Here is a 12569-nt window from a genome sequence, read left to right as displayed (position 1 = left end):
TGCATTTTGGACATTTTTCAAAATAGACCCTCCACTTGTTTGATATTACTAAAAGAAGAATATACATATATATATACAATTTAATTTAACAATTAGGCTTTTAATTCAATTTGCATTTAAAAATTTTATTATTTATTATTATTTTTTTTTCACGGTGTTACAGGTATCCACCGGAATGTATGGTCACTTGTTATATTATCAGCTTTTCCAATCTAACATCAGAGTGGTCACATAATATAATACATTTCCAATCTATTTATCATTTTTAAGTTAACAAATTATTAAATTTGGCATACTTAAATAATACATTTCTTTTTGGACAGTACATTGTTCCAATTCCTGATGACATGGTTGATCGGCTCAACAAAATAAGAAGTCGATTTGATGAAATAGCAAAGGATCGTGAGGCTCTGCAATTAAGGGAGAGTGATGGGGCGAGGCGTCCGAACAATAAACTTTTACGACCCCCAACGGGTCACATGGTAGATGAGGCAAGCATTTTTGGGAGAGATGCTGAAATAGAGGAGGTAATCAATTTGTTACTATTTGAAAAAGAAAAGCCCTTTTCGGTCATTTCAATTATTGGAAAAGGTGGTCTCGGAAAAACCACCATTGCCCAACTAGTCTACAAAGATGAGAGGGTAACTCGGTGCTTTGATTTATTTGGGTGGGTATGTGTCTCTGAAGAATTTGATGTTGGGAGACTCACTAAAGCAATCATTGAATCAGTCACCAAAATCAATTACGGTTTGAGTGAGTTGAGTTCATTACAAGAGAAGCTTGCAGAATCTGTGAAGGGAAAAACAATAGTGCTTGTTTTAGATGACGTGTGGAACGAGAATCAAAGTCTTTGGGACTCGTTAAGGGTTCCTTTCAAAGAAGCAAAGCTGGTCAGAATTCTAGTGACAACTAGAAATAAAAAGGTTGCAGATGTCATGCAAACGACCTATTTTACGCCAACTAACATGCCTGAAGATTCGTGCTGGCAGTTGTTTCAGCATTATGCATTTTGTGGTACAAGTGACACTATGCCACCACACTTGGTAAATATGGGAAAGGATATTATGAGGAAGTGTGGTGGGTTGCCATTGGCCGTGAAGTCTATTGCAAGCCTTCTTAGGCATGAAACAGATGAAGAAAGGTGGATAGAGATTCTAGAAAATGATCTTTGGGAGTCCTATCCATCAAATGATATATTCCCAGCACTTCAGATCAGTTATTCTCATCTACCTGCCCACCTTAAGCCGTGTTTTTTATTGTGCTCAATGTACCCAAAAGATTACTTATTAGAAAAGATGCATTTGATAGAGTTATGGATTTCTCATGGCTACATTGAGCCCAAGGGCAAAAGAAGAATCACAGAAATTGGTGTTGAATATTACGAGGAGTTAAAACAGAGGTCCTTTGTTGATGATTTTTCAACTCGATTTCAAGAACGCTGTAAGTTGCACGATATAATCCATGATCTTGCTCGACTTAATTCTGAGAATGAACATTATTCGATGGAGATCAATCAACCACTTGATATTCAAAAGGAAAACGTTCCGCAAGAAGCATGTCATTTATATGTAGGTGGTTTCCTTGGATATTTAAATCCAGTTCTCCAACAAAATCTGATGGGTTTAAGAACTCTTTCTATCGATATGAGAGAATGCTATGGAGATTTAGAGCACGAGTGTTGTATAAACAATACTGAGGCACTGGATCTAAATTCAAGCATGTTGGAATGTTATGAAGCATGTGTGAGAGATTTTCAAATATGTAACTTCACAAAATTTGAAGCACTCAGGGTATTGGAATTGAAAGGGAATGATTTGACAAGAATTCTTGAAATTCCTGATTCTATTACCGAGTTGAAACATCTAGCTCATCTTGATATTAAGTGTCCAGATCTTAAAACATTGCCATTATCCATTGGCCTCCTTTACAACCTACAGACTTTAATTCTTGATTGCAATTTCCTTGAATATCTACCTGAAAGTATTGGTTCACTTAGTAACTTACGGAGATTAATTATTGAAGCAGTTTTTTCATTAAATTATCTCCCGCATGCGCTTGTTAATTTTCCAGCAATAAAGACAATGAAAGCATGGTTGAAAGTTACAAATGTAGCTTGGTTAAAGGATATGACGGACCTTGAAGGAAATCTCACTATTAAAGGAGTGAGTAATTTAAAAGATGCCCAGCATGCTAACATGAGAAATAAGTGCAAAGTTGAAGCTTTTTATATAAACTGTCATCCTAATTATGAGAATGGGTGGGTTGACCCTGCGAAATCAATGCTGAGAATAGCCCTCGAATCAGGAATAAGTGTCCCTGATGCCAATTTTTCTTGGTTAGAATCCCTCCAGCCACATCCTAACCTCAAAAAACTTGGAGTAGGATCATATTCTTCTGCCACAGTGCCGGTATGGATGTGTGATCCATGTTCCTTGCAATCAATTCAAGAAATCTTGTTATATAAATGTCACAAGATTCAATCTCTTCCATTCAACAATCTTCACACTCTCAAGCACCTCGTCATTGAATATTGTGATGGTTTCCGAGTTCTACAACTAGAGCAGCTGTCCTCCCAGCTTGAGAAATTGGAGATTTCTGGTTGTTACTGCCTTGAGTTGATTACCGGATTAGGTAATCTGGATATGTCGGCTACACTGGAAATTTCAAGGTGTGAAGTCCTGAAATCAATAACAATGGATGGACTACAGTTGGTGGAATCTACTGAGTCAATTGGTGATTCCTCTCATGGAAAGCCACGTATTGGCCGACAGAGCATTTCAACACTTACAAGGTTGGAAATCTTGTTATATAACTGTGACAAGATTCAATCTCTTCCATTCAACAATCTTCACACTCTCAAGCACCTCGTCATTCGTGATTGTCATGGTTTCCGAGTTCTACAGCTAGAGCAGCTATCCTCCCAGCTTGAGAAATTAAAGATAGAAGGTTGTTTCTGCCTTGAGTTGATTACTGGACTAGGGAATATGGATATTTCGGCTACACTGGAAATTTCCAGGTGTGAAGTCCTGAAATCAATAACAATGGATGGACTACAGTTGGTGGAATCTACTGAGTCAATTGGTGATTCCTCTCATGGAAAGCCACGTATTGGCCGACAGAGCATTTCAACACATACAAGGTTGGAAATCTTGTTAAATAACTGTGACAAGATTCAATCTCTTCCATTCAACAATCTTCACACTCTCAAGCGCCTCATTGTTAGTAATTGTTATGGTTTCAGAGTTCTACAGCTAGAGCAGCTGTCGTCCCAGCTTGAGAAATTGGAGATTTCTGGTTGTCCCTGCCTTGAGTTGATAACTGGACTAGGGAATCTGGATATGTTGGCTACACTGGAAATTTCCAGGTGTGAAGTCCTGAAATCAATAACAATGGATGGACTACAGTTGGTGGAATCTACTGAGCCAATTGGAGATTCCTCTCATGGAAAGCCACGTATTGGCCGACAGAGCATTTCAACACTTACAAGGTTGGTAATCAAATACTGTAAATTGCTTTGTGTTCTGCCAGATGGATTGATTCCATCAATTGAGACTGCGCACTGACAGAGCCATTCATCACTTATGTCCGTGTTCTTCACTGCGGTTTCGACTAACAGTGAAATTCCCCATAAATCATATCAGGTTCATAAATTTTCCTATTATAATAGTTATTATTATTATTATTTTAATATTAAGATTTTAGACCACTGAACTCAAATACTGTAAATTGCTTTGTGTTCTGCCAGATGGATTGATTCCATCAATTGAGACTGCGCATTGACAGAGCCATTCATCACTTATGTCCGTGTTCTTCACTGCGGTTTCGACTAACAGTGAAATTCCCCATAAATCATATCAGGTTCATAAATTTTCCTATTATAATAGTTATTATTATTATTTTAATATTAAGATTTTAGACCACTGAACTCAAATACTGTAAATTGCTTTGTGTTCTGCCAGATGGATTGATTCCATCAATTGAGACTGCGCACTGACAGAGCCATTCATCACTTATGTCCGTGTTCTTCACTGCGGTTTCGACTAACAGTGAAATTCCCCATAAATCATATCAGGTTCATAAATTTTCCTATTATAATAGTTATTATTATTATTTTAATATTAAGATTTTAGACCATTGAACTTTTTTGCTTTTATGTAACCATAAGCATTGGTAGGATTTGTTGACTAATCAAGCTACAAAATTACCTGTTTCGACAAATAAACACTTCATATTTATGAGTAGAACTAGGGTGTTCTTAAGCTCACCAAAGTGTTTGGTGAGCTTGACTCCAAAACCCGTCAAATCGGTTTCAAATGACGAATCTGAACCGTTGGAACCCGTCTATTTTACGTGTGATGCGTCTACATGTGAATTTTTTTAACTTTCGAATTAGTTTAGTATAAAGTCAATTGGTCAAAATTAGAAGGTTAATAAATTAATTTTAGTGCATTCATTTTTTGAACATGTTTTGACCGCTTGACTTTATACTAAACTAATTCGAAAGTTTAAAAATTTCACATGTAGACGCATCACACGTAAAATAGACGGGTTCCAACAGTTCAGATTCGTCATTTGAAACCGATTTGACGGGTTTTGAAGTCAAGCTCACCAAACACTTTGGTGAGCTTAAGAACACCCTAGTTCTACTCCATATTTATATTACTTGTTTGTTGCTGCTACAAAATTAAGCTCTTGTCCAGCTTTTTTAGCAGCGTTCTATTCGATGATGTCTTTCTTTGGCCCACAAGGAACATTTAGGAGTCCCCTCGAAAACCCTCGATAAAAATAAATTTACTATTTGATTTATTACATGTTTTGTAATACACAGAAATAATATATACTTTTCTCGTGGGGATTCATTTTCATTGATTTTTTTTTTATACTTATTTTTTTCTTCAAATATTCACCTCTTAAAGAACGATTAAGCAAGCCAACAGTCAATTTTTTGTCGTTATCCTTATCTCTACTATTTTTTTTTTTTTGATAGCCAATAGATTTGTGTTGTGTATGGTAATTGGCAGTATTAATTAAAACGAACCTTTTGAAGGAACAAAACCTACTAAGCCGATCCTTTTGAGTGGAAAACAAATCTTTGGTCCCGTTTTTGTTATCGCACTCCAAAATTTTCACATCTTATCTATAGTATTGTCAATCTCAGTCATAATGACTTCTCAAGTTTGTTGTTTTGGCTGTACCATTTCTACATTTTTGCAGAACAATCCCTGCCACGAAAGATATTACACAATTTAGACCAAGGTTGCCTATCCTACAGTGGCAACATATATAGGCCAATCACAACAATATATATACTTTTATCAATGGCTGATGCTTTACCAAATTACATTTGTTTCCATATAAAAACATTTTCAAATAAAATTATTTCATTTTTTTTCCAATAAAAACATTTGATTTCACATAAAACCATTTTTTCCATCTTTTACGAGATGTCTGTCTAGCTTTCTTTCAAATAAAGATTATGGAATTATTTCAAATTAAAATTTGTTCGCCAAATATTCTAAGAAAATATTGCTACAACCTTAGGTTTCTATTGGGTGACAAAATCATTGTGAGTCCAACATCTTTCCTTGGGAAAAAATGATTGCAATATTTTTGTTTTGAGCCTTTTCAAGGAAGAAAACCTATGAAGACGATCATTTTCAAAGAAGAAAACAAACAATTATACACTGTCAAGTATAAGAATAGGGCTGCTAATAATTAAGGTTCGGCTCAAACTCGACTCGGCTCAATGAGAGAAGCAAAATGATTCAGCTCTAACTCGGCTAGATTTTGAAAGAAAAAGCTCGGCTCGGCTCAACTCATGTAAACACTTGGAGCTCGCGAGCCGGCTCATATTTTTAAAAGTATGTATTCTTTAAGAGTGTCAGTCTCGGATTCGACCCCAATAGTCCATCAGGGCATTTTGGTGGGTACTGTCAGTCTCAGACCTGTATAAGTGGAGCCTACAATTTCAAATAAAATCATAATTGAAGATATCTAAATATATGTAAGAAGTCTCTTAATCTTGTCGTGCATCATGTAATTCTCGTTCCAGTAATAAAACAGGTAGCTAACAGCTATCAAGTAATTGTGGGCTAAATAGTATATGGTTTCTGAAAAACTGATTGTGAAATCACTTCCTAAACAGGCAGCACATGTGGGCCATGCAACTGGATCAAAAGGGAACTGGCATCCTGAGCAGATTGTCAGTAAGAGAATCAAAGTATGGTGGCCTATTGACAAATCGTAAGTTTCAAATTATGAAGCTATTCATTTTTCTCTTTGGGGTTGCAAGTATTTGTTGGGTTTGGTTAAGTTTGTTGTTAATGAGCTGAATGATGTTCTCTGCTATAGGTACTACGATGGTTTTATTCAGAAGTGCTACCATTCTGAGAAGACGTACTAGGTAATGTAGCTCTTTCTCTGAATATTTTCTGTGGAAATATTTCCACAATCTTTTCTGAAACTGTCTGGCACAAAAGTAAATGCCACCACTTCCTATTCTGAAATTTTTGATCAATTTGTTTCATCTTATGTTACTAATATATTTTTTTTTCCACACATTTCTTATACTAGGTTATGATGGTGGCGATTTTGAGTTCCAATTTTCTTGAAGGATGAGGTTTGGGAACTATTAGAGGTGATACTGGTAACTTTTTAGTATTATCTTGCACTGTTTGGTCCACATCAAGGATTTCTGTACTAGATAATACCAGAACAAATTTGCTTTAACTGAGTTGGTCCACATCAAGGATTTCTGTACCAGATAATACCAGAACAAATTTGCTTTAATCGAGTTGGTCCACATCAAGGATTTCTGTACCAAATAATACCAGAACAAATTTGCTTTAACCGAGTTGGTCCACATCAAGGATTTCTGTACCAGATAATACCAGAACAAATTTGCTTTAACCGAGTTGGTCCACAACAAGGATTTCTGTACCAGATAATACCAGAACAAATTTGCTTTAACCGAGTTGGTCCACATCAAGGATTTCTGTACCAGATAATACCAGAACAAATTTGCTTTAACCGAGTTGGTCCACATCAAGGATTTCTGTACCAGATAATTCCAGAACAAATTTGCTTTAACCAAGTAATGTGTTGAATGTCAGTTTTCATAGTGCAAGAAGTATTATATTAAATCTGTACTTAACTAGATGGAACTTCCATAAGATAAAAAGAAATTTATTCTAAAGAATATCTGGTTTACTGTTCTCTTTACTTAACTATGCAAATCAAATTTTCTTTTTAGGAGGTAGACGAAGATGCTACACCCCGAAAAATCGCAAGTCTTTATACGACAGTATCAAGAAAATCGAAGTAAGCCAACGAAAGGAGCAAGAAAAGAAGTGGAGTAGAGGTCATCTTTCAAGTCTTAAAAAAAATGGTGCATCGAATAATTTTGAGTCGAATTGTAAATAAAATTGTACTTGTGTTATATTTAACATAACTTGTATGTACACATTTTAAGATTTTTTTTTTAAAATAGAACTGATTTTAATATTTTTAATTGATCCTAGGATCGGTCGAGTCTTGTTTTATAGCTTCTCCATGTATAGTGATTGTTCTGTTAAATTTTTTAAAAAACAATTCTATTTAAAAAAAAAATCCATTTTAAGTGATAGTTTTTTTTTTTTTTTTTAATCTTGTTTGGAACTAAATGGCTTAACATCGGTTAGATGATGCAAATGGATAACAACAGATACTCAAAATGTTGAGATGTCAGATACAATCAGGTTGAATATCAAAACAAAATAAAATATAATTTTTTTAATTTTGAAATAATCAGAACATGTAGTCTTAGGTTGTGGGAATCTGAATAATTATAAAAGAATGCATCGTACATCTTTTATGCAAAATGTAAATTAGCTTTCTATAATTGACAGAAAAAAAATATTTATATGATATTAAAACTATACAAACTAGAAAAAAGAATATACAATTACAAACTTTCTAAGATATTTTATTTTTTAATAGAACCAATTTTAAATATTTTAACAGAACAAGCACCATTGATTTTGTTTTTACAAAAAACAACTCCACCGATCAGTGAAGCTATTTACTATTGATTTTTGTGGTAATTAATGGTCAGATTGTATATATAGGTCATAAAATGGCTCCACTGATCCAGCAGATCAGTGGAGCAACATCTTTGTGCCTCCATCGATCCATATGATGGTGGAGTCATTTTTTTGTAAAATCTAAATTAATGGTACTTGTTTCGTTAAAAATATTAAATTTGATTCTACTTGTTTTAAAAAAAAAATCCTTTTCTAATGGCTACAGTTTTCTATGTTGTACTTTAATAGAATGAAAGAAAAACCCTTATTTCAGTATTAATCTTGATTAAAGAAATTGAAATGTTTGGAAGAGAGATGCAAATAGATAATTAAAACCCTTATTTCAGTAATAATAGTAGTAATAATACAAATAGATAATTAAATAAGGAGGGTATTTTCATACTAGTAAGTTAAGAATTTTATTACTTGCACATATTGAAATGACTACATTTTACATCGATTATTTAGACTTTAAAAATATAAATATAAATTGATTCGCGGATTGCAATGTAACATAGACTCACTCTTTTTATTTTTTAGTAAAAGTCGGTTCTTTGTCCCCATATTTGTAAAGGCAATTAAATGTTACTCGACATGGGAAAATTGGCAGGAAAAGTTGACTGTTTTTTTGTAACTTTATATAAATCGATCATTCATATTGTTAAGGTTAAATGTTAATATTATTTTTATTGCATTGAATCAATAAAATAGTAATCAATATGTTAAAAAACCATGTTATACCTTTGTTTGGTTTTGGCCTTGTAGCTATAGTCACAAGATTCGTAAATTAAATATGAATAATTTTTTTTTTTTTGAGATGATAAACTGAATGTCGAATTATTTGGTTGATCGAACTTTAACCGAATTAAATCTGAATAATTCGTGAAATTTGTGAATTATTCGCGAATTTCTCTCGAATTTTTTCCATAACATTTTGTTTTTATTTTATTTTTTATTTTTTGCTATCTTGCGGGATTGAGATCTCTGGTCCGAATAATTCTGAACCATTTCCGAATTATATCCGAATTACAAACTTTTGACCTCGCCGAACCGAATCCAAATAATTCATTTATCACTATGCTTGTAACTATTAATTTTACCTAAGGTAACTCAATTTTTGAGTTTAAATCCGGACCGTTCAATATGTTCTTGGCCCGATACTATACGACCCGTGCATTCCAACTCGGCCGGGATTGATCTAAATTCTGATCAGACGGTCCCTATCCAAACTCAAAATTTGAGTTACCTCAGGGACCTAAACTCCGCCTTCTAGGCACCATTGCTCAGCGTCTCCTCGCCAAGAGAAAAAAAGGTAGAAAACATAATAAAAAAATGAAAGCGCTCTCCTTCTCTCACTTGTCCTTTCCTTCTCCTACTCTCCGATCAAAAATTAACATTGCACGCTTCTACTGCGCCTCTCCGATAACGCCCAGTAGATTTCTCTCCATTTCAAGCACTAGAGGTCTATATACTCGTTTCCAGCCATCTCTCCTCTCTGTCACGAGCAAGACCATGTCCAGCTCCAGCTCCAGCCAATGCTCCGTTTCGCGGGAAACCACTTCAACTGATAGTGGAGAGGCTTCTCGTGCTTTCAATTGCTTGGATGGGATCCGTACTCTTGCTGAATCCGGACGATTTAAGGTCTCTTTGACATTATAATTGATTTAATTCGCAGACTGTTATGATATATTGAGAGAAATTGGATTAATTTTGGTGATTTGGGAGAATTTAGGGAGGATAGAAAAGAGAGATTTTTGTGAAACCGAATTGCCGAAATCGGTGAAAATTTTAGACCTTCAGATTCTTTTATCAGGCAATCATTTTAATCATATATGCGGCAGTAGCATAGAAAGAAGGGTTTCGAGGCACACTGTAAAAATTATGCAAAATTTGAATGTATGTGGCAACAAGGTAACCATAAACCTTGACTGAAACTAATTCAATTACTAATTCCCCCCTTTAAATTTCTGATCTATTTTATTGCCTCTCATGACAGGCATGGTTCTTAGATCAATATGGGGTACTTCATGATGGGAAGAAACCATATCCTGGTGCCATTTCTACATGTATGTTAATTTAGTTCATTATGTTTTTTCTTTCCAAGTAATTTCTGAAATACCCTACATAAACAGCAATGAGTTCTTTTATGCAAATAGAAGTTTCGATATAGACTGATAAAGGGGTAAATTGTTCCAAAAAGTTAAGAAGGGTTAACTTGACATTTCGGTTTTTGCTTTTCAGTTTTTAGTAAAATATATACAATGTAATATCTTGAATTTTTAATTTAGATAGTAATGGTTTTTCCTACCTCATGATGTAGTAACTTCACTTGCTGAATTTTTCTCACACATCCTGAGAGAGCTAACTTAATATTTTATGAATTTTGCCCCAAACATTTATCTGATAATTTCGCTTGCTGATATTGACTTGGTAGTAGAGAAGCTAGCAGCAACAGGGGCTAAAATGGTAATTATAAGCAATTCATCAAGAAGAGCAGTTGTTACAGATGATAAGCTTAAATCTCTCGGGTTTGACCCGTCTTTATTCCTTGGTGCTATTACCAGTGGAGAACTAACCCACCAATTTCTTTCGAGGTATAATAATATCTTATTTCATACAGTTCAGCAAGAAAATTTACCATTTGTTAGATCTAGTTCTTACTGTATAATTATAACATTAAAAAAAATTAGGAGAGATGATCCCTGGTTTTCTTCTCTGGGAAGAAGATGCATCCACATGACATGGAATGATCGAGGGGCAATATCTCTTGAGGTAAACTAAGTTGGTTGTATTCTATAGGAAGATAATCTTCCTATTTTAGCTTAACATATGTAATAATGTGAATTTTTGCAAATGCTTTCATGTATTAATTATTCATAGGGATTAGGTTTAGAGGTGGTGAGTAGAGTGGATGATGCTGAGTTTATACTGGCGCATGGCACTGAAGCACTAGGTTTACCATCTGGTGGTTCAGAACCTATGGATTTGGAGGGTCTTGAGCAGATTTTAGAACTATGTGCAAAAAGAACAAAACCGATACCTATGGTTGTTGCTAATCCAGATTATGTCACGGTCGAAGCACGTAACTTGCGTGTGATGCCTGGTACTTTACTATTATTCTATTATTTCTTTTGGCTATGACATATAAAATAGTATAATACTAACCAAGGTGAGGCAACAGTACTATGCATAGCGCACAACAATCCGTACTATTGCTCCATATATCTGTTTTTTGATTTCAAACGGTTGATCGAAACTGCTCAACATGATCTCCATATGAAAATGTACCTGGTGATTAAATTTATATTTTTTTTAGATTTTTTATACTAATTTTTTAGATAGGTAGAAAATCACTAAATTTTAATGGTCAAGAATCTTGAGTCCGAATCCTCTGAGGTAGCAGAATATTTGAGTTTAGATCTGGACCGTCTAATCAGAATCCGGGTCAATCTGGCCCAAGGTGGAATGCACGGGCCCCTTTAATAAAGCAGATCGGACGGTCTGAATCTAAAATCGAAATTTCTATTACCTCAGGCATATGAATTCTAGAATCTTTAGATCAAGTGATTTCCTAGCTATCTAAAAAAGTTGTAAAAAAAGTTTCTGAAAAATGTAAAATTTGGTCTTCAAGTTCATTTTCATATGGAGGTCATGCTGAGCTGTTCGGATCGACCGTTTGGACTTTGAAAATGGAGATATGGAGCCATAGTACAGGCTGGTGTGCACTATGCATTGTACCGTAGCCTCACTCGTACTAACAAATAAGGTGATTGGCACTGGTCAGGTTCCATAGGGGCTAAGTTTGAGAAACTGGGGGGAGAAGTGAGATGGATGGGAAAGCCTGATAAGGTATTATACTTGTGTTCTACCCATGTTTCATTTTGGGTTCTCATACATATCTTTTGTTTCATTTTAGGTGATATATGAATCAGCAATAGGGTTAACAGGTATTGACCCGAAGGAATGCATAACAGTAGGTGATTCTCTGCACCATGACATAAAAGGATCAAATAGAGCAAACATTCAATCAGCATTTATCACTGGAGGCATACATGCTGACGAATTGGGTCTTGGTTCTTCGGTGAAACGGCCAGACCTGATGCCGTGCATTCTCTATGTACCAAGTTTGATGACTATCCCAACTTTGTTTTGCCTTCTTTTACATGGTAGAATTAATGAATTAAATTTCCCTTGATTAGAGAGCATATTGGATTTGTAATTTATATATTTGCTTGTCACTGGCAGCGAAGAACATTTTACAAAATATTTTGAAAATGAGGTTAGGTATTCGTGTTTGAATACATGTTTTTGTGATTATTCTCATAAAATACACCTGAATACATGTTTTTGACGGTAACCTTAATTGAACAATTTTAAATCAGTCTAGCCACAATCACAAAATAGGCAACACTTTTTTTTTGATGAAATATATGCTTTATATATTGAGAAATGCTTGTTTGTCCTTGGCCATTCTCTTCACAGACAAAAAGTGATTCAACACCAAATATG

At 34.7% G+C, this 12569-nt stretch overlaps 1 protein-coding gene, 2 long non-coding RNA genes and 1 pseudogene across 4 annotated transcripts; 3 read left to right on the top strand and 1 right to left on the bottom strand.

Moving 5' to 3' along the window:
• The first annotated feature begins 347 nt into the window (after positions 1 to 347).
• Positions 348 to 3550, top strand: LOC144547825 (putative disease resistance protein RGA3). The gene is made up of 5 exons (XM_078296511.1): positions 348 to 1344; positions 1435 to 2675; positions 2823 to 3016; positions 3242 to 3364; positions 3529 to 3550. Exons 1-5 carry the CDS (start codon positions 348 to 350, stop codon positions 3548 to 3550), a joined length of 2577 nt encoding a protein of 858 aa, XP_078152637.1.
• Positions 3551 to 6143: 2593 nt separating this feature from the next.
• LOC144548191 (uncharacterized) lies at positions 6144 to 7465 on the top strand. The gene is made up of 4 exons (XR_013509281.1): positions 6144 to 6243; positions 6352 to 6403; positions 6574 to 6637; positions 7253 to 7465. It is a non-coding gene; the product is annotated as an uncharacterized LOC144548191 (long non-coding RNA).
• Positions 6411 to 7243, bottom strand: LOC144548192 (uncharacterized). Its single transcript, XR_013509282.1, has 3 exons — positions 6851 to 7243; positions 6560 to 6670; positions 6411 to 6527 (listed from the first exon to the last, which is right to left on the bottom strand). It is a non-coding gene; the product is annotated as an uncharacterized LOC144548192 (long non-coding RNA).
• Positions 7466 to 9316: 1851 nt separating the features above from the next.
• Positions 9317 to 12348, top strand: LOC144547871 (uncharacterized; annotated as a pseudogene). The gene is made up of 7 exons (XR_013509166.1): positions 9317 to 9701; positions 10057 to 10126; positions 10495 to 10654; positions 10751 to 10832; positions 10941 to 11163; positions 11845 to 11909; positions 11977 to 12348. The product of XR_013509166.1 is annotated as an uncharacterized LOC144547871 (transcript).
• Positions 12349 to 12569: the final 221 nt, after the last annotated feature.

Source organism: Carex rostrata, chromosome 32, assembly GCF_964058835.1.
Source record: "Carex rostrata chromosome 32, lpCarRost1.2, whole genome shotgun sequence".
Classification (NCBI taxonomy): Eukaryota; Viridiplantae; Streptophyta; class Magnoliopsida; order Poales; family Cyperaceae; genus Carex; species Carex rostrata.
Note: the sequence above shows the minus strand (reverse complement) of the source record. Positions and strands in the feature narration are given on the sequence as shown.